We start from the raw sequence: 21,626 nt of genomic DNA, 5'->3' as shown, positions 1-21,626 counted from the left end.
TCTCTCTGGTTTCTTCTTGACAAGCAATCAGAGGAGTTCACAGATCTGGTTTCTAACCATTTTAAAGACTTGAAAAATTTTGCATCAAATTACATATTGCTTTTACTTTTGATTAAATAAACTGCTTTAACAGATTGTACAATCATGTAGTCATGGTAAAAATAGTTGCTTCAATTAAGACATACTGAGATGAAATCTTACAGAATTGATATGATACAGCTATGTTATAATTTTGCTAACTTGTTTATCTCTTCTATGTATTACATATTCACCTCTCCTTTAATTTCTTCTATGGGTCAGTATAGCTGTGTATATCATGTACTGTAAAGAATTAGCAGGCACTAAAAGAATTGAACATGAAACAGTAACAATGTTTTAAAAGTAACAAATCATATGAGAGTATAGAAATATTTCAGGGAATAGCCATCAATTGGCCTTCATTTCTTCAGTGCACCATGAAATAGCATGAAATTGTGAGACAGAAGGAATGACTGAGCAGTCTCTGTATGATGATCTCCTTAACGTACCTCAACCTGGTGTTTATCTGTAAAATGGAGATAATAGTTATCTAAAAGTGTTATCAAGTTCATGTGTAAAATAGATTCCCTGCTCTTAAGTTCTAGGCTTACTATTCAATATAATAATTGGTAGCCATCATTATTTTATTAAATTCTTATGTATTTAACCTTGTGTGATAAATAACTGTTTTGTGTGAAAATAAACTTTTCTGTGTATTTTGATAATGTCGTTGATGCAGTGTCCTTTGATGTCTCTTCTATGGGTATTAATTAACTTATGATGCTACATAAGACACATCAAGTCAGTATTTCATCTGCTGTGTCCAAAACTATCATGGCATTTCTGAGGCTGCTGGTTTACAGGTTCAAAGTATTTTTACATTTTTCAGATTTTCTGAGTGAGTGGTTTTTTGGGCTTTTTAAAAAAATATAGTATAAAGTGCATCTGTTTAACATGTAATTTGTTGGGGTTGATGAAGTATCTATTGGTGAAATCATGACTATAATCGAAATAGTGAATATACTGTTGCTCCCAAGTTCTCCCTTGGTCCCTTTGTAGTCCATTTCTTCTGTCTGTCCATGCTGCAGACAGCCTGATTCTGCTCCCACTCCTGTAGTCACTTATCTGTTGTTGTTGTTGTTTTTTTTTTTTTTTAATTTCCTAGAGCTTTATAGAAATTAAATCACACATTATGTACTTATCATGCCTGGCTTGTTTCATTCAACATAAGATTCATCCATGTTTTTGCATGTAACATTATTTGTTTAAATGAAGAGTCATATTATATGACTATATCAAAGTTGTTTTATCCATTATCTGTTAGTAGCAACATGAGTATAAAATGATCAGTTATCCAATTATTAACTATTTTGTTGAAAACTGCTATGACCATTAATATTTTTTGTTTGCCTTTGAATAAGTACCTAGAAGTAGTATGGTTAGATTGAATGTCAGGTCTCTATTTAAATTTGTAAGAAGCTTCTAAACTTACTTTTAAAAATACTAATTTATATTTCAACCATCATCAGGAGAGAATTTCACTTCCTGTACATCCTTGCCAACACTTCCCAAGTCTTTTAAATTTTAGCCACGTGAGTAATGACTTCAGTTGGTGGTATATTGAGTTCTTCCTTGTAGTTGATAATTTGGGGCATGTTTTCTTGTGTATTTTCCCCATCCCATCTGTGTATTTTCTCTGTGGGCTCTTCAAATATTTAACAAGTTTCAATCAAATTGTGACTTTTTAGTTTTGAGTGTTCTATATACATTATAAATACAATTCCTTTATTAGATATTATGCTTTCTAGATTCTGGTTTACTTATTAATTTTTGTTTAGGTTTTTCATTCCTGTAAAGTGCCTTTCAGAGAACCTAGATTTTCCATTTGATACAACCAGATTTACCAATTTTTATCTCTTATGGGTTGTACTGTTGTAGTATTTTACCAAACTAAACATCAAATGTAATTTCTTAAATTCAGAAGGATTTATAGCTTTGCTTTTTACGCTTAAGTTTGTAACACATTATTATAATAAAATTTTTACTTTAGAATAATTTTAGACTTGAAAAGTTGCTAAGGTAGTACAAAGAGTTCCTGCATACCCCTCACCTACTTTCTCCTATTATTAACACCTTACATAATCCTGGTGAATTTATCATAACTAAGCACTTGAATTGTACATTGCAATTAACTTGAGCCTTTATTTGGATTTCACCAATGTTTCTTCTAAAGCTAGTCTTCTCATTTTGGATTCCACTTTGTCTTTAGCTCTGTTTTTGTCATCTGCTCTGAATCATGGCAGTTTCTTTATTATTCTGTGTTTTTCATGACTAGAAGTTTTGGGCTGTATTGACTATGCATTGGGTAGAATGTCCTTTAAGATGGGTTTGTGTGATGTTTTCTTCATAATCCAAATGAATTTTGAGATGTACTCTTTCACCTGGTGTAATGATGTATGCCTGGAATGCCAATACTTGGGAGGTAGAAGCAACAGGATTTTGAGCCTAGCGTGTATGATATAGTGAAACTATAGTCCCCCACCTACCTGACTAAGTGCTCTTCTCATCCTATTGTATTTGGGGCTGACTGTGTTTGTACATGTGTACATGCATTGCATGTTTGTGGAGGTGGGGCTTGAGAGAATTGAGAGTTGTGGGGCAGGGAAATCAATATGCCTTGTCACTAGTGCTGTTTATACTTGATTACCTGAGTATAAAGTTAAAGTATTTTTACCTTTTCTACATTATGTTCTTTGGAAGTAAGTCACTGAGCATAGCCTAGAAAGAAGTAAGGGGCATGCAGAGGACGTAATTATGGCCTATATAGAGAAGTAGCTACATAAATTTTTTGAAATTCTGTAAGAAAGATTAATCTCTTCTTCCTTAGTTATTTATTCACTATTTCACAGTGAAACCATATATATTTATTTCACACCATAGGCCATATTCATGTTCTATGGGAATCATTTATTTTATTACTCAACTTGCCAGTGGGAGCCCTTTTAAATGGCTCCAGGGTTCTTTTGAATTACTAGCCTCTTTTAATTATTGATTTGAACATTTCTTTTTATTTTGACATTATATGATAACTAAGGATTCTTTTTCTTTTCCTTGTTTTACTCTTTTAATCATTTTTTAAAGGATAATGGTCCCTGCTTCTTGAGTACATTCTTTACAAACCAGGGTCCACACACACTGGTTAGCTGGTTTGGTGCTGCTGGTGCTGCATGTCTAGGTTCACTTGCCAGAGTTAGAAAATACATGTAGCTCTTCTATACCAATATTTGTTGTTATTTCTGCAGCCATGCATTTTGTGTTTTTGTTATTTAAATGTGAATGCATGCATAAGTTTCCAGTTCTAATTTGCTACAAGGGAATTTGTTTTATCATGATTGATTATCTGTGATGTCAGTTTCTAATAGTGATAGAAATAGCCCCTATGATCCATTTCCTTGGGCTTTGAACCTCAGCATCATATATATCAGCTTCAGAATTGTTAATATATAGCATGAAATCCTTTTTGGGGGGTTAATTTTGGTATACCTTGTTAGATACTATCAAAGTTTATTTTTGTACTACAGTGTTTTCCTTTGAGAATTTCATGCATGTATATACTCAAATTTCATTTTTTAGAAATTGGATATCTAGTTCTCACATTATTTATTTAAAAGACTATCTTTACTCCACTGCCTTGTCTTTTTTGAAAATTGGTTGTCCATTTTTGTGTGGGTCAGTTTTGGAATTCTTTATTGTGTTTGTCTGTCTTTGTAACATTGTTTTGATTATTGCTGACTTATAAAAGTCTTCAAATCAGGTTGTGGTAATCTTATTTTCTTTTTTGCCTTGAAGTTATTTTGCTAGTCTAAGTTTTCAGTATTTCTAAGTGGAATTTGAAATTAGCATACCAATACCTATTCAAAAAAGCTTTGCAATAGCCAGCTTGATGGCTCATGTCTGTAATCCCAGATGAGGTAAGAGGATCAGGAGTTGAAAATCATCTTTGGTTACACAGTGAATTTGAGGCCTGCCTGAGCTACTTGAGATCTTGTCTCAGGAAACAGAATGAAAATACAAATAAATATAAAAAGCTTACAGGGGATTGAAAGATTTTTGATTCAGTGAAATTTTCCAAAATATTTCTCCTTATTTGGTTATTATATATTAGGCATGAAATTACATCATTTCTTGCTGTTCCATTCTCTCTCCAAGAACACTTCCACTCCATAAATGCCCGCTGGTCCTTGGATGTGTATTTTCACAGTTCATTGTTCTCCTTTTTCTCTTAAGTTGTTATTCATTTCTTTGTAATAGACTTGCTCATTTTTATAGCCTCAGTTGCCCTTTGTTTTACCTTCTTTCATATCTCTAATAGAACCCCTTTTACTTGCATGACCCCCATTCCACATGTTTGTTTTAGAGGTTTAGGGACTTCACTGAAATTTTAAAAGAATCAATTGCACTTTCAGGTTTTTATTTTTCTGTTCTATTTTTCTCATCCCTTAAATGCAATGATCCATTTTCATTTTGGTATATCTTAATTTGATTTGGTTTATTTCTTCTGGTACAAACTGAGGCCAATCCGACTTCCATTCCTAGTATAGGTATTTAGTACCACAAATTTCCCTATAAATATTGTTTCAGTGACATTTATTATGATATGACATGTTTTCCTTCTTATTCATTTTAAAATACCTCTAACTCCACTTTTGTTTTTTCGTTAACCTTTGGTAATTTAGAAATACATTTTTAGCTTGTGTATTTTGTGGTTTCCCAAAGACCTTTCTGTTACTGTATTTAACTTAGATAATTGTGAGTAGAGAACATGTTCTATATTGTTTGTTGTTCTAGACCTTTTCAAACATGAGTCCTACTTTATGGCGACAGTAGTGTTTTATCCTAACCTTTCATTTTGCTTCCTGTATTCATGTTTTGAAGCTCAATATTTAGGTACAAAATGATTTAGGATTATTTGATCTTGATAAATTAACAACCTTGTCATCATGAAATTATTCTCCTTATCTCTGGTAACAGCTCCTTCTATAGTGGCCTTTCTCTGATACTGCTGTAGTGACTCAGAGTTTCTTTGACTGGGGTTAGTGTGCTGTGTCTTTCTTCATACTTTTGCTTTTAATGTTTGTGGGTTCATATGTACTATACATTTTAAAGCAGTGTGTTATGGCTTTTATTTCTAGGAGTCTGTTAAATTATGTCTTTAATTTAAATATTTTGGTCATTCACATTTATTATAGTCATTTATTTGGGTATTCTGTTTTTGTCCTGTCTTTTTTTTTTTTTTTTTAACCAGTTGGCTTTTTTTCCCCTTTAATCTTATTTTTGCTTGTTTTTGTTCTGCTTTTCTTCATAGTTGCTAGACCTTTGAAACCTCCGGTTTTTTCACCCTGAACTAGCTGCTGTTTCTCTCAAAGCACATATGACATTATGTTTCATTTGTTACTACCTTAATGTCTGAGGAATGTTTTAAGATATTTTTGGCTAGGATATTTTAGGAATTATTTTTTTAATCTCCCTGCTAATTTTTTATTGGTCGTAATATTTAGACCTGAAAGATACAAATGTGGAAGTTGGTATCTATTGATTGTTTTTTAGGGATTTCCTTTCATCTATTGCTTTGTGCCTGGAGGATTTGCTTAAGTAGCGTTGCCACAGAGGATTTTTCTTAAATTACCTGTAGTTTCTATGAGATTTAGTAATCATGGTATTCTTGGTCATTGTCTATTCTGAAGCTAGTTCTTAAACTTTCATAGCACCAAATGTGCTGCCTTCCTGTCATGCAGGTGCTTCCTTTTTGCCCAGGGGATCCAGACATTTGAATGCAAAGTGCTTAGGGCTGATTAGTAAGCTGGTGAATGACAGTGGAGTCTATAGTCTAGTCTCCATGAATATTAGGGAAGTGTGCCAACTGAAGCTGGCTTAATTCTGCAAACAGGAGCCTTTTGCAGAAGGATTCATGGTAATTAACCAACTCAAAGTGCAATATTTTCCTTTCATTAATTTGGCAGAAAACAGCTAACTACATATCTACAGCAAAACTGTTTTTGACATTTTCATTTTCTGCTTGGAAAATAATGGATATTTTGAATGGCGCTATGAAAGAAACTGCTAGTATTTTTTTTTCATTTCCATTATAACTTCCTAAAAAAAGTAGATTACTCAATTAGTAGGGTTTATATTTTTAATTAAGTAAGATTAATTGGCAGCAGGAATGACCAGAATTGATTCACATTTTGAAGTGATAGGCTTGTAGGAGATCTTAGAGAGTTTATTGACTCTGATTTATTTTGCTGTCTTCTTCCATGTATGTGTAAGTAGTAGGATGGCAGGAAGTATTTTCATACTATTCTGTTTTCAGATTCATATCTACTCTACACACTACACACCTTTTTCACTCTCTTCTCCTATTTGTTTTGGGCTAAATAAATGATATTTATTTATATTAATCACTTCAGTCCAGTTGTTAATTTTTTAACTTAAAAAAATGTGCTTACTGCTAACCACTTAAGAAGTATCTTGAATATTGTTGGTAAAGTTTTCCTTATAGTAAATGTAGAAGTATTTGTTTCATGATATGTTAGTATTCATATAAATATTCTCATTTCAATATTTTTTATTAATAATCTTTCATAATAGTCATACATTTACTGTGGTGGACCAGCCCCTACACTTATTAACTCCAAGAACTCTTGAGGATTGAGGGATAAGAGACTTAGTTAGAAATAAAGAGGAAGAGAGACAAAGAGAAAACACAGGATAGACTCAGGTGGGCCTGGATCCATATCCAAACTTTATTCCAAAGGTCTATTTATAATAATGACAAGAGGTGGAGCAAAAGACCTCCCCCTTGCTAGTTAGTCACCTGGTAACCAGGCCTGTGCTTCAATCAACCTCTTATGCAGTCCTGCTGGGTACAGCCACTAGGAATCCTAGTGGGCTCCAACAATTTACTAAACTCTTTATTCCATAATTCTTTCCCTCCTGCAATTTTGACACCTCTTGTGGTTCTAATTTTGCTTCTGTGTATAGTGAATGTTTACTCATAAAAGTGTCCTTATTTAAATTTTTTTGTTTTGTTTTTAACTATCAGAAACCAATTTCAGTCTATCCCAAAATCTAAATCCAGAAGGCTCTAGAGATAACTTCTGAAATCCCACAGAATAATAAGTCTCCAGAAGGGTTTGGGATGTGCTCCCCGTCACTTCAGTAGGAGCTTAGGAAATGCTTGTCTCATCATTCATGCTTTCTTCTTCTTCTTCACTCTTTGTAAATTTAATACTTAGTGCTCACAGGCCATCACCCCACCAGTAATCTTTGGCTATTCAGTTGGAATGATAAGCATAAATAGAGAGAGCAGCATGGATGGAGGGAGCAGCATGGATAGAGAGAGCAGCATGGATGGAGGGAGCAGCATGGATAGAGAGAGCAGCATGGATGGAGGGAGCAGCATGGATAGAGAGAGCAGCATGGATGGAGGGAGCAGCATGGGTGGAGGGAGCAGCATGGATGGAGGGAGCAGCATGGATGGAGGGAGCAGCATGGATGAAGGGAGCAGCATGGATGGAGGGAGCAGCATGGGTGGAGGGAGCAGCATGGATAGAGAGAGCAGCATGGATGGAGGGAGCAGCATGGATGAAGGGAGCAGCATGGATGGAGGGAGCAGCATGGGTGGAGGGAGCAGCATGGATGGAGGGAGCAGCATGGATGGAGGGAGCAGCATGGATGCAGACAGCAGCATGGACTGAGAGACCAGAGTTTAGTTCCATTTGCAAGAATGCTCGAAAAGAGAATGTGGAGCATCTTACATAACATTGTAACTGGTTGTAAAAACATGCAGCAGTCAAAGGGCAGTGTCTCAAAGTATAAGGTTGGCTGCTGCCCACTCAGTTAAAGGCAGTGTAAGTAGTTGGGAATGTGGTTCAGTTGGTAGAGTGTTTGCCTAGAATACAGGAAGCTCTGAGTTTGAAATCCAGTACTAGAAAAAAAAACCAAGTGTGGTGGCACAGTCCTGTAATTTTAGCACTCGGGAGGTTGAAGCAGGAGATTCAGAAACTGAAGGCCATCCTGTGTCAGATCGGCAATTTGGGGGCACAGGATGGTGGACCACTTGTTAAATTAGGTATATAAACATAAATATGTTTATTCAATCAACAAATGTGTTTAGAAACTATACTATTGGCAGAGATTTAATGGTCAATAATGGAAGTACAGTTTTGAACCTTGAGGAGCTTACACATTAGTAAGTCAGTGGAATTTTATTTTATTTTTTTATTTTTTCTTCCATACAAAACATTCCAACCACAACTTCCCCTCCCTTCACTTCTCCCAGTTCCCAGCTGATTTCCCCATGTCCCCAGAATCACTCCTGCTTTCCCCTATGTCCTCTCCCCCCACCACAGAAAAGATCAGGTCTCCCAGTGACATGAATTTAACAGAGCACAACAAGATACAAGAAGACGAGGTACAAACCCTCAAATCAAGGCTAGACAAGGGAACCCAGTAGGAAGATAGGGGTCCCAAGAGCAAGCAAAAGAGTCAGAGACACCCTCACCCCCACTCTCAGGAGTCCCCCCCAAAACATTAAGCCAATAACCATAACATGTATGCAGAGGACCTAGCATAGACCCATGCAGGCTCCATGACTGCTGCTTCAGTCTCTGTGAGCCCTCATGAGTCCTGCTTTGGTGATTTCATGGGCCATGCTCTCTTTGGTGTTCTCTACTTCTCTGTCTCCCATAATTTCTTCTCCCCCTCTTCCATGGGGTTCCCTGAGCTCCAAGGGAAGGGGACCTGATGGAGACCTCCAGCCTGGGCTCTCTGCCTAATGTTTTGATGTGGGTCTCTTCATCTGCGCCCATCAGCTGAAGCCTCTCTGATGACGACTAGTTTAGGCACTGATTTTTGAGTATAGCGTAACATATTAGGAATCATTTCACTGTCTTGTTTTTGTTTTTGTTTTTGCCAATCCTGTTTGGATCTAATGTAGGTTTCTGGGCTATCCAGCCCTCAGTTCCTGGCCATCCAGGAAGTGTCTGGGGCATGGGCTCCCTCTTGTGTCATGGACCTCAAATTAGACCAGTCATTGGTTGGCCACTCCCACAAATTCTGGGCCACCATTACCACAGAACATCTTGCAGGCAGGACAAATTGTAGGTGGAAGGTTTTGTGGCTGGTTTGGAATCTCAATGGCATCACTGAAACCCTTGCCTGGTTATAGAAGATGGAAGGTTAGGCTCAGTGTCTCCCATTACTAGGAGTCCTCGATAGCATCACCCTACCTTCATAGTTTCCAGGGAGTTTTGACTGCATTAGGTTTCCTCATTGTCCCCTGCCATGTCCTCCAGTTCCACTAGTCTCTCCCCATACTCTCTCTCTCTTCATCCCCCACACCTGTTCCCTCCTATTCTCATCCCCATCCGCCCCCAAAGATGATCAATGTGGATGAACATAGAAGAGTAATTTGAATGATTTTAAATTCTTAAAAGTTATTTGTCAATTTCTAAGAGCTATGTGTGTGTGTGTGTGTGTGTGTGTGTGTGTGTGTGTGTGTGTATCTCAAATGTGTCTTTTGAGTAATAGAAGAAAATGTGTAATGAATGTTAAAGGCACTCTTATTTTCAGTAAGATGGGCATTTGAATGATAATTCCATACAGGATAACATCATAATGTTATAAGAAAGAGCTTAGCACTTTATTCAAAGCTTTTCTGCTATCCAAAACATCCTGTGCTGAGGTTCAACTAAAAAAAAAATAAAGATTTTGTTAAACCATGTGTATGCATATATGTCTCTGTGGAGAATGTGCACGTGAGAGCTGTTGCCTGCAGAGGCTAGAAGAGGGTAGCAGGTATCCTGAAGCTCAAGTTATAGGTTGTGTGCTACCTTGTGTGGGTTCTGGGAACTGAATACAGGGCCTCTGCAAGAGTAGCATTTCCTCTTAACTGCTGAGCCATTTCTTCAGTTGTTTGAATCTTATTCATGTGGGAGACTAGTGGAATTTCAAATTCTTAGACCCCACCTGATCCTATTGAATCAGAATCTCCATTAAGAGCACCATGTAATTAATTTACATTTTGTAGATTGAGAAGCAGTATTTTAGAACAGAAGTGGTTTATGGTTTGGGGTTGGGAATTTAGCTGTTAGCTTATTATTTTAGATGAATGTTTGAAGACTTATTCCTATGGACATGAGTGCCTGCATGTATATATGAGTACCATGTGCATGCCTGGTGCCCTTGGAAATCAGAGAAGGCATTGGAGATCCTTGAACTGAACTTAGAGGATGTTATAAGCTAGTATGTAGGTTTTGGGAAATGAACCCAGGTCCTCTGAGCAACTACTCCTAACTGCTGAGACATCTTCTCAGTCCTCTTTGAAATTGTATTTGAAAAAAATAATATTTGAAAATAGTATTTGAAAAATAAATAATTTTTGTTGACTAGGGATGGGGCTCAATGGAAGCATACATGCCTAGCAATCATGAGACCCTGGGTTTGATACCTAGCACCTAAAAATATTTACTACTGAAAAACAAAAATTGTATATATGTATTAATGTGGATATGTTTAAGTAGTTATATGTGTGTATATAAATATGAATATATATATATATTTACACACACATTGTTTAATGAACAACTTATAGTAAACATGTATTTTCTCATCCATGTGTTACTTATACCCATTTGTTTACAACTTACATGTGACTACTTTCACAGCAGACATGAATTATTCGCCTAGAGACATTGGTGTCCACACAGCCTAAGATCTTTACTATTTGGGCCTTTACTGCATTGTCATGCTGCCCCTGTAGAGCATAAACAGATGTCCTGGCATGCATGATGGAAATGGACTTTACCTTATTGATTATTGAGCAGCTTTAAGGCCTAGTCAGTGTTTGAACTTCCCTGAAAAGTAGTGATATAACACATTTTTACCTTTCCATATGTAATCCAAGTGAACTACTTGGAAGACTGGCATATAAAACATTGAGACATTCAAAAGAATGAGTCAAAGATGATATAGGTATGGTAATGGAGATCAGGCTTATGAAATTTAAGAATATTATGACGATCATAATGAAATAAAAATGGAAATAGTATATAATTACCTTGCTTATTTTTAAAGAAAAAAATTATAGACAGGGTCTTACCATATTGCCTAGTCTGGTAGTATTAAAGTCATATAGTCAAATAATTTTCCTGTCCCACCATATCAATTAACTGGCACTGTAAGTGTCTGCTGCCATATTGAAATAATTTATTTTATTTTTAAAAATATCCCAGTTCTTAGGCTAATTTGTCATTTAATGGTAACTGTCTTTTGTGAATTGCAGTGGCTTATCTATTTACTTATATGTGTGCCTAGGAGACTAAACTTAGACAAAGTCATTTGCCAATGAGAATGTAACAGGAGTGGAGCTAGAATGAAGATGTAGTGCTTCTGATTAAACTGACTACATTATACATAAGCAAGATTTATAGGTGGTTCATGGTTAGAGGCTTGCAATCCTTGCAGCATTCCAAGCTTATATCAGATCACTTTTTTCTTTTATGTGGTTGTAAACATTGTTGTCTCAATGTTCCTTTGTAAAAAAATTTATTGGTCATTTAAAACACTGAGTATTTTTCTTATTAAGAAGCTGTGGTGATTTGAAGCTAATAGATCTCTCTTTGAGCAACTTAGAATGATAAATAATTAAAAGGACCCAAAAAGATCTAAAAATCTAATTCAGCTAAGGTTGGGAACTTTGTGGGTTTTCAGAGTGATTATATCTTCTGTCTTCATGTGGCTGTGGTTGGAAGCTGTCACTTAGACAGGAACTTGTGGCTTTCTAGACTTCTTCAAACAGATTGAGGACTCCGAGATAACAAGTCCAGTGAAAGCGTCTGAGGATGTATGGTTACCTAGAGTACTGCTTGCCCAATAGTTTCCAAATCTTGGCTTACGAGTACTTCAAAAGTGAATGAAGTTTCTGTGAATACAAAAAGTGTGTGTGTGTGTGTGTGTGTGTGTGTGTGTGTGTGTGTGTGTACGCATGTGCGTGCACATTCATGTAAAGCATTAGGAGTGGATTGTTTCCTTGGGTAGTACCTATAGGAAAGAATGCCTGCCTCTCCTTGTGGGAAATTCCTGGGGTCTCATATTCTAGAATCCAGCCAGGTATAGTGAAAGAGTGAGGTTCCTAGTATCTCTGAGAATACTTACCAATTGTATCTACTCATGCAGACTACAAACACATAATTAGGTTTTATGGCTTTGATGGTGTATTATTAATATCAGATGTTAAATACTTAATTTTCAATTATTCCTCACACTTTAATATAATTCAAAAGGTGTTATGGACTTGTAAAACAACTATGGTCCTAGGCCCTATGCCCTAGGCCTTGGGTATGTCTAAGCATTTCTTTGAATTAGTATATCTAATATCTGTCTGTTGAGAAATCTATGCTCAGCAAATATGTTTTTATTTGTGAGATTATCAATTTTATGAAAATGTTTTTAAAATATAAAGGTACTTACCTTTATACTAATTTCTCATTTAAATCTCTCATGATTCTCTGGAGAGAGAGAGGTTTCTATAAATTTTAATTGTAAATATAAAGACATTTATACTTAACAAGAGAGCAAATTGGTGCTAGAATTGGCAAGTGGAGAATTCTGACAAATTGAAGTGTACTGAATTGTCTATTTTTGTTTGACTTGAATGAAAAATAGGAAGGTAGAATTCAGGAAGGAAGGATGTGAAGGCAGATGGGCAGCAGCCTCTGATGGTATTTTACTTTTGTCTTCTGGTTTATGAAAAGTTCCGTCAGCACTGATTACTGAAAGTTCTATTGAAGATAGTTCTATTCATGTTAGAAACTACATGACTTACAATAAAAAAAATTTCATCATCATGATTATGATATTTGAAGTTTTAGGATTTTGGGTTTATTTTTGTTTTTGTTTTTTAACCTTGGATCTTAATGTATACTAAGGCTGGCCCTGGAACCAGAAATGCCCTCTTCTCTGCCTTCTGAATGTTGGGATAAGGCTTGCAATGCCATGCCCAGCTAACTTTATACAGTTTTTATACATGAAAAGCATTTTATATGTATTTAACCCAGATTCAAAATACCAAACTGGGTACTAGGAGAGAAGAGAGCTATGAATTGAAATAACAAGGGAAAAGGAAAGTTTAAAGCAGTGTGGAGAATTATTTCCGTTGCTGGTATTGGGAATCCCCTTGCCACAGAATTTCAAATTGTCCTAATTTTGTCCTAAGTTTCTTCAAAGTTGGATAGGAAGTTGTACAGGAAGACATTTGTAAGAAAACCTCACATTTACTCTGGTTTTCTGTTTAACATCTATGTCCTGACTATGTGACAAGGACTGAGCATGGTAGCAGAAACTGTGGAGTGTTCTAGCTACGAAGGCAGAGGTCAGATATTAGAGCTCTGAAGAGGGCTGAAGTCTGGAGCAAAAATGTGGAAAAAAAGATATACACAACCAGGTTCTGAATTCTCACAGGTATTTGCTCGAATTCTTTGGCTGAGTGTTGGTCTGCATATGTGCCATTGAGATCCAGTGATCCTACTGAAGAATCTTCTAGGTCTGTGAGAGTGGTTACATCTGTGTTAAATGTTCCTAATAGACTTTGAAGCTCTGTACCAGGCACCATAGAGAGCATATTTGTAACATTCTAGCAATCCAGTTGAGAATCATGTTTTTCATAATTTTATCGCATGGACCCCTGCTTTAGTCTGGTTTTTGCTACTATAAGAAAAATACCCAAGGCTAAAATTCATAAGGAACTGAATTTTATTTAAATAAAGTTGTGTTCTCTGAAAAGTCTGAGATTTAGGTACCATCTGATTCAGTTGTCTGGTTAAGTCTATTCTTGCCCACAAGATGGTACCTTGAATACTCCTGCTTCTGGAGGAGAAGGATTCTGTATCTTCACATGGCAGAAGATAGCAGGGACCTTCCTTATTTATGAATCTATTCTCATAAAGTCCATAATCAGAATCATGAGTCTCCTTATCAGTTGGTTGCCTATTAATCCCATCATATTGCCTTTTACCATTATCAGCTCTTGAAATTTGCAGACCATCCATTCAAACCACAGCAGCATCCTGGTGTACAGCTCACTTTCTCTTTACCCTAAGAAAATCTAAACTGGATACTAACAAATTTTGGAGAAGAGATAGATTTTAACCTTCCAAACTGGAAGAGTTTGATAAATACACTGGGCCTTTCTCAAACCCATCCCAGCAACATACAAATCAGTTCTAATTGTTTAGCTGATGATTTTACTGGTTTAGAGCAAAGACCATTACTTTCTAAAGGAACATTAATAAAATTTTATTGCTGCAATGTTCAATCTATGATTAAAAAACTATTCTAGAGATATCAAAGGAAAGTGTAGCCTTTGGTAAGAGAAAAAGTAAATAGAAGTGAAGCTCAAGATGGCATTGATGTTGATCTTAGTGGACAAAAGGTTGTGTGCAGACACCTATGCAAAGACTGAAAGCCAAAAACAGTCAAGCACACAATAGGGTAATTGTGATATTAATAAAGGAGCAGGTAGAAAATCATAGATGTAAAAACCAAAATAATTAAAATAAGTGAAAATTCTCTAACTACAATGAGTAATAATCAAAATGTTTTTGTTTTACCACCTCCAATAAGATATTAAGGAAAAGCTGATTTCATATACATCCTTCTGAAGAATGTAGGGATAAAAGGTTGCAGGAAATGAGCAGTGACTGATTCAGGGAACTGAATAGCCATATCTGAAGTTTTGCAGATGTATAATAATTGAAGTTATAGCAAGAGAGGAACATATAGGGTATATAAAATACTTAGGTTGAAAATGTACCATTTTAAGTAAGAAAATGTCAAGCTCAGCAAGCCCCAAGTATAACTTGACTATATAATATAATATATGTTATATTATACTGCCCAAAATAGCTAATAACCATTACAATGATAATGAAGAAAAAGTATTTTGAGACAAGGTCTCACTATATAGCCTTGACTGGCCTGGAACTATCTATGTATAGTAGGGTGGCCTCAAATTTATATAAAGTACTGGGATTAAAGATGTGCGCCACCTTGCCCAGCTTGAAGAGAATAGTAAGGGACTTTAAAGTATTAATGAAGAAGCTACCAACTCTCTCTAATTTATGTATTTAAAAATACTTCATATGTGGGTTCATTTAAGAATAATTTTATATTTCAGATTATAGGGCATGCAGGCCCATCAGATAAACCATACAGAACCATGTAGATCTAAAATGGAAGTTGCTTTGGATCTCATTGCTCTTTACTGTTTGATCTCATTATGTTTTTATTTTATTTGTTTTTGAAAGGCAATAGAGTATCATTTAAAAAAGTTTTTTTTTTATGGGAGCATATTACTAGTTTATATAACCATATTATAGATTATAATTTATTATTGTTGTTGAGGCAAGGTCTTGCTCTGTAGTTCAGTGAATTAAAATTTTTGGTGATTTTCTTATTTCTTATCACCCAGATGTTGTCATATCAGGTGTGGACCACTGTTTGTGACTAAGGCTATCATTTCATAAAATAAACCTTTAAAGTCTGATCTTTACATGTAATTTTTATGTTCAGTTTATCCTGAAATCTCTTTTATGGTAAAAGTTAATGGTAAATTCAGCCTAAACTCAATATGTAAATGTAGGTGTATATATGTATATATTTGAAGCTATGCCAATTATAGATGAGAAATGAATTGCAGAGTATAAAAATCGCTTCTACCTTCTGTTTCTATATTATGAAACCTGAATATAGAATTTCTTTCTCAATTGATGAGACATTGAGTTATGTATTAGAATTTCTGAATTGTTAATGTTTATCACTCTTTCCAATATTTGAGGCAATTGTTGTGCTAAAGATTTTCAGGGATATACCTGTGTATATTTAATCTTTTTCATTTAAATGGTATTTTAGAAAATGAATTTGAAGTAATTTTGCACCTAAAGTTCACCAAAGACAGCCTCCTGTTTCTTTTTTATTCAGAGATTTTTATCAGAGGAATGTAGACTGGAATCTGCAATGGTTTTCAAAATCTCAATGTGGTAAGTGAGACCAATTAAGTCTTTTCTTACCAATATTTAGTTGTAATTTTTCTCTCTAGTTCTTTACTGAAATATTTAAAATGACCAGCGACATCAATCCCAATGCTTACACATCTGATAACTTTAGAGTCTGGTATTGAAGTTCTGTGTTTCTAATGGCTTTGATTGATTTATTACCTGGAATTAGGTTCAAGAATGAAAGGAAATGGGTGGGCAGGAGGCTATCCTCATGACATTGTCCACATTGCCCCATCCTTTTTGAGATAAACAAACCACATCCCAGAGTTGATGTGAGGCCTTAGTTGATTTTATAAGATTGACAAGAAAGTTGGCATTTCATGAATTTACTCTACCAATTCAAGAATTAGAACCCACATTTATTTTGTAATCTGTAATCCAAGTGAATTGTTCTGATGACTGGCATATAAAATATTAAAAAGTTTAAAAGAGTGGGTCAAAATTTGAGACTAATATAGTTATGAGACAAGGAAGATTAGACCTATGAAAGTTAAGGATGTGACACTGTAATGAAATAAGAGAACTGGACTAATATATATATTCACATTATTGATTTGATTGAATTTGGGACTGATATTATAAAAATCATTGATAGGAAGCAAAAATATCACAAGTTTGAAAAATCCTCATAAAAACTATCCAGGGCTGTGCATCTAGATCACTAATAGAGGAGTTGCTTAGTATGTCTTGGGTCAGTACACAACACATGCATATATCCACAGATGAACAAACACAGGAAAAACAAAGATTTCATAAAGTTCAAATCAGTTTTCAAGCTGACCCTTTATTTTTCTGTGTATGAAGTTTTTGTTGCAAGTAATAAAAAATAATAGTTACAAAAATTTTGTATGCTTTCTGAGGCAAGAGTCTTGCTAAGTAGCCCTAGGTGGGTTAGTATTTATGTCTCAAGTGCCTGAGTTTTGGGACTATAGGCATGTCCCACCATACCCTGTTTAAAAGCAATAATTTTAGGCAACTGGAACTGATAAGTTGTATATCTGGTCTTGGAATGTGTATTCAGTTTATTCTAATGTAAATTAACAAAAAGTCTTTGGGGTTGAAAATGATTTTGTGGTGTCTATATGAATGATCTTGAAGGAGATCTTGAAGGAGCAAAATAACTCATAAATTTAACCCATTAACAAAACTTTATTTTAGTGCAAAACACTTAACTCAGAAGTTGAAAGATAATGTGCCTTTGGGAATGGTCCAGCAATTTAGACTTTGTTTTAACATGCTCATATTAGACTTATTCTAGTCCTGATATATTTTAGACAACATTAAAGTAAATTATTTCCATATAGTTATGCTAGGAGAGAGGGTATTTGACTCTGTATATTCAACAAATGGCTTAATATATATCCTGTTTCAATTAGTGTAGATAATATTTCAACTTCAGATCTGTTGTGTCTGGATGGTTTGTTCCCAGGAGACAAAGGTGAAGTTAATTTCTTTGTAGCCCTTTAAGCCTCAATTTAAAGTCATTATCTTTTAGAAGAATTAAAAAATAAATGTTAAGGCAGATAATTTGCATGCACTGCATGTGCCATCATCTTTACCATCCCTCTGTAGATTTTTATCTCTGTCAGAAGTCCTTACTTCCTCTCATTCCATCTCTAGTTATGTGACTTGTCCCTCCTGGCCTGTACAACAATGGGAAGGACCAGTTGTCCAACATGATCTTCATTGGAAGCAGAGCTTGCTGTACTCTTCTTTATCGACAGTTTGTTTTTGTTGTTAGGTAATATGAAATTGCGTCAGACAATAAAGCAGTCGTGGTGCACATCTACAAATCCCGGGAATTTGAAATAGAGGCAGGAAGATCTATTAGGTCTAGCTTGGGCTTCATAATTGGTTTGAAATCCGCTTAGGTTATAAGAGACCCTGTTTCAAAAACAACAAGAACAACAACAACAACAACAACAACAACAAGAAAAGCAGAACAAAGAAAAATAATCATTATAAATTATATTTTATTTTCCAGTAAGGTAGAATTTTATGATTAGGTAGTTTATACCAAACAAGAACTTTGCCTTGGATATGTTACTTACAACAGCAATATGTTTTAATTAATAAGTATTTATGAAATACTTCTGCAGTAAGCATGCAGCTATAAAGTTGGTTTGAGGTGATACATTTTACTTTGTGTTTTTTGCAGGAACATAATACAATGTAAGGGGATTTTAGAGGATATCTACCCCATCATCCTAACATCCTCTCTAGCTAGCTTGGTAGGACGGATTGAGCCTGACATTGTAGTGACTGCTAAGAAGCTTTTGCTCTGTGTGTGAGAGACAGTAAATGTTCAAGACATGTGATTCAGTATTTGGTGCATGCTCTGATTAGAATAATTTTTCTCTTTGGTATATTTAGACAGAACGGTTATGCATTTATAGCTTCTACCCAGTAGAAGCTTGTTTCTTCCCTCAGAAGGGAGCTTTTAGATACACAGGGTCAGTGACACATGTCTCTATTTGATTATTTTGTCACCAGTCTGAATAGCAAGTGTTTCTCATGTGAGATTGCATTGCTAGATATACTCAAAGTTCACGTGGCCATCTTAGTTTGCACACAAGCTTAAAAGGTTTGTAGATGTAGCTGCTGTAGCCTTGCTGTGATCTGAATGGTACAGTAAATGCTGTAGATATATTGCCCTTTGTTGCAAATATGATACTTGTAAAGTTTTGTTTTAAAAAGCCATTCGATGTGTGTATGTGTGTGTGTGTGTGTGTGTGTGTGTGTGTGTGTGTGTGTGCATATACCCAATTGTTTTAGTTCATTTAGTGTTGCTCATATGTACATGTGTTTAAGGCCAAGTAGTTGGGGTTAGATGACCAATCAGGCTCATTCCTGGAGAAGCTGATTTTGCTCTCTCAGCAACAATAAATTGCCTCTAGCTACTCATCTAAAAGTGGGACCTTGTGAAACTTCCCTTATGCATGATGACATGTCAAGTGGTGTTTTGTTATTAAGTCTTGTTTATGCAACCATATTGCTGTGGTCTCCTTTCTAGTTTAATCTCATGATTGCCTCCATATATATATGTATGTATGTATGTATGTATGTATATATATGTATGTATGTATGTATATATATATATATATATATATATGCATGTATATAGGTATGCATGTATATGTATGTGTGTGTATTACAGAATACAGAAAAGATGTAATTTTTAACTATTTTATTCAGGTTTTTAGAGTTTATGTCCTTGTATACACACATATATACATGCATACATACAAATCAAAATCTAGGTTCTTTAAGAGTAAAATGAGGTATTTGTCATTCTGAATCTGCATTGTTTTACTAAGCAGAAGAATTTCCACTTGTATCCCCTTTTCCTGTAGATGTTATCATTTCTTTTTTTCTTTATGCTGCATAATATTCCTTTGTGTATAAGCCCTACATTTTCATTGTCCGTTCTTCTATTGATAGGCATCTAGGCTGGTTCTATTTCTTAGTTACTGTGTGTACTGCAGCATTAAAAATGAATGTGCAATAACTATGATAGGAATTATTGTCCTTTTGGTTTATACTCAGATATAGAATATTTTTACAAAGTTATTTGTAGTTCTAAGTAGTATCAATGCCATCCTCTATTCCTAATCAATTACTGATCTCCATCATATTTGTGTAAATTACTTTTTTGCTTATATTTCTTATAAGTTGAATAAATTATATCTGTCCATATCATGGAGATAATATGGGTTTTGTTCCAGATTTCCTCAAGAAATCAAATATTAAAAAGTACTAGGAATGGAAAAAATAAAACAAAACAAAACAAAAGAACCAGGGATGAAACAAAACAAAAATGAACCAGGAATGAAATGTTAAGAAGTAAAGGAAGGAATGGGACAGATAAAACAAGGATGTTTGGAAGGATGCAGCAGGCTGTACAAATAACTGTAGACTTGGCTAAGAACCCCCTCGTGTCTGCTCATCCCTCTGTCTGTGTGCGGTATAGGAATGGCTGCTGAAGCACTCAGCAATCGGCCCTTACCTGTTAGGAAATGTAGAAGTAAAATTCTTCCTCACTTACTTGTCAGTGTGACCTCAGACAAGTCTTAACAGTTACCATTTCTTCTAATTGCAAAGTAGAATTAAGAGGAAAATATATTCACTGTTATAAATAAAATATGGATTTGAATAAAACACATAAATATAGATAAAAATTTTATGTGAAAATAGTGTGTATATGGCAGAGCTATAGCTAAATTTCTAGTGATGATGGTATTGATGACCTCAGTCAGCCTTCAAAGCTGTGCTCGTTTTCTTCTTTTGTTCTGGGTTTAAATGTTCACCTACTGTCTTATCAGTAGTCTGTGTGAAAGCATCAAATATCCCATTCATATTTAACCAATGTTTCTACCCTGTTTTTCTGGCCTTGTCTTTTAAGTGCTAATTGCTGTGTTTGGTGTAGTTCAAGGGAAATGTATATGGCAGCATGTGATGAGCTCAGAACCCCTGTGCATGCATTTGCTCTCTGTGATGGTTTGTCTCCTTGCTGTCATGTTCCACAGTGACGAACTTCCTCACATCTTATGAAGGGTTGTGGGTAAACTTTCAGTTATTATATGTGCAGTTAACAAGACCTTCTACTTAGTTCTCAAAACAGTTCATTAGAATAACCTAGCATATTTAATATTATATTCACAAATTCATTTATACACATCCTGATGAAGCCTACTAAATAAATGTGTTCCACATTTATTTTTATTTTTTTAATACCAAATAAAAATGTTCATGTGCTGTATTGCTGGGTTCTGTTGTTTAGCCATTTAAAAACCATTTTAGAAATAAATTTTCTGTTTTGTAAGATGTACCATTTGAATGCAGCACATAGAAAGGAGTAGCTATAGGCAGCAGGACAGAGCTAGCAGGAACTTCCATATTGCTTGAAATGCTGGATTGCTACATTTTTTGGTTGATCCAGAAACAGATTAAATACAGATTTCTTCATTGACTCATTGTCCTCTCTTTGGAAAGAAAGTGTAACTCTTTTTGTTTTGACACCAACTTTCAAACTACTTAAATAGCTTCCATTTTTCCTGTGATATACCCTATTTTGACTTAAACAATTCAAGCTGTCTTGATCACAAGCTTCAAGTAATTGTAGACTGATACTAACTAATAGTGGTTGGTATTTCATTAGTTCTTACTTAGCATCAGACATATTTATAAGCCAAAGGCAATGTCTTTAGTTCCTATAATCACCCTAGGAGGTGGGATGATTTTCACCTTGGTAGTTGAGAAAACTAAGGTTGTGATTGTGAAATATCTTCCTCAATCTCATGGCTACTAGCAGTGATAAGCCAGGGTATGAATCTGAACAATGGACAGAGAATTCAGCACTCCTAACCTTTTGCTACTTCTGTGAATACAGACAATTGATAATGCACAGATTTCTCCTATTAATTAGATAAAGGATAACATGTGTACATATGTATCTTCTTTTGGTTGTGAGCCTAACCTTTAATGGCTGAGCCA

The 21,626-nt window shown here is 35.2% G+C and overlaps 1 protein-coding gene across 9 annotated transcripts in view; it reads left to right on the top strand.

Annotated features, from left to right (window-relative positions):
• Positions 1-21,626, top strand: part of Rfx3 (regulatory factor X3) — a 252,369-nt gene that overhangs the window by 70,033 nt on the left and 160,710 nt on the right. For 4 of the 9 annotated variants that reach the window (XM_036208665.1, XM_036208626.1, XM_036208644.1 and 1 more), the window contains exon 2: positions 16,057-16,115. The exons of the other annotated variants lie outside the window; for them this stretch is intronic. Coding sequence is in view for 2 of the 4 variants with exons in the window: in XM_036208626.1 (XP_036064519.1) it covers positions 16,057-16,115 (59 nt within the window). In the remaining 2 variants the exon portion in view is untranslated. The remainder of the gene's footprint in view (positions 1-16,056; positions 16,116-21,626) is intronic. 9 annotated transcript variants of the gene reach the window in all.

Source organism: Onychomys torridus, chromosome 1 (assembly GCF_903995425.1).
Source record: "Onychomys torridus chromosome 1, mOncTor1.1, whole genome shotgun sequence".
Lineage (NCBI taxonomy): Eukaryota > Metazoa > Chordata > Mammalia > Rodentia > Cricetidae > Onychomys > Onychomys torridus.
Note: the sequence above shows the minus strand (reverse complement) of the source record. Positions and strands in the feature narration are given on the sequence as shown.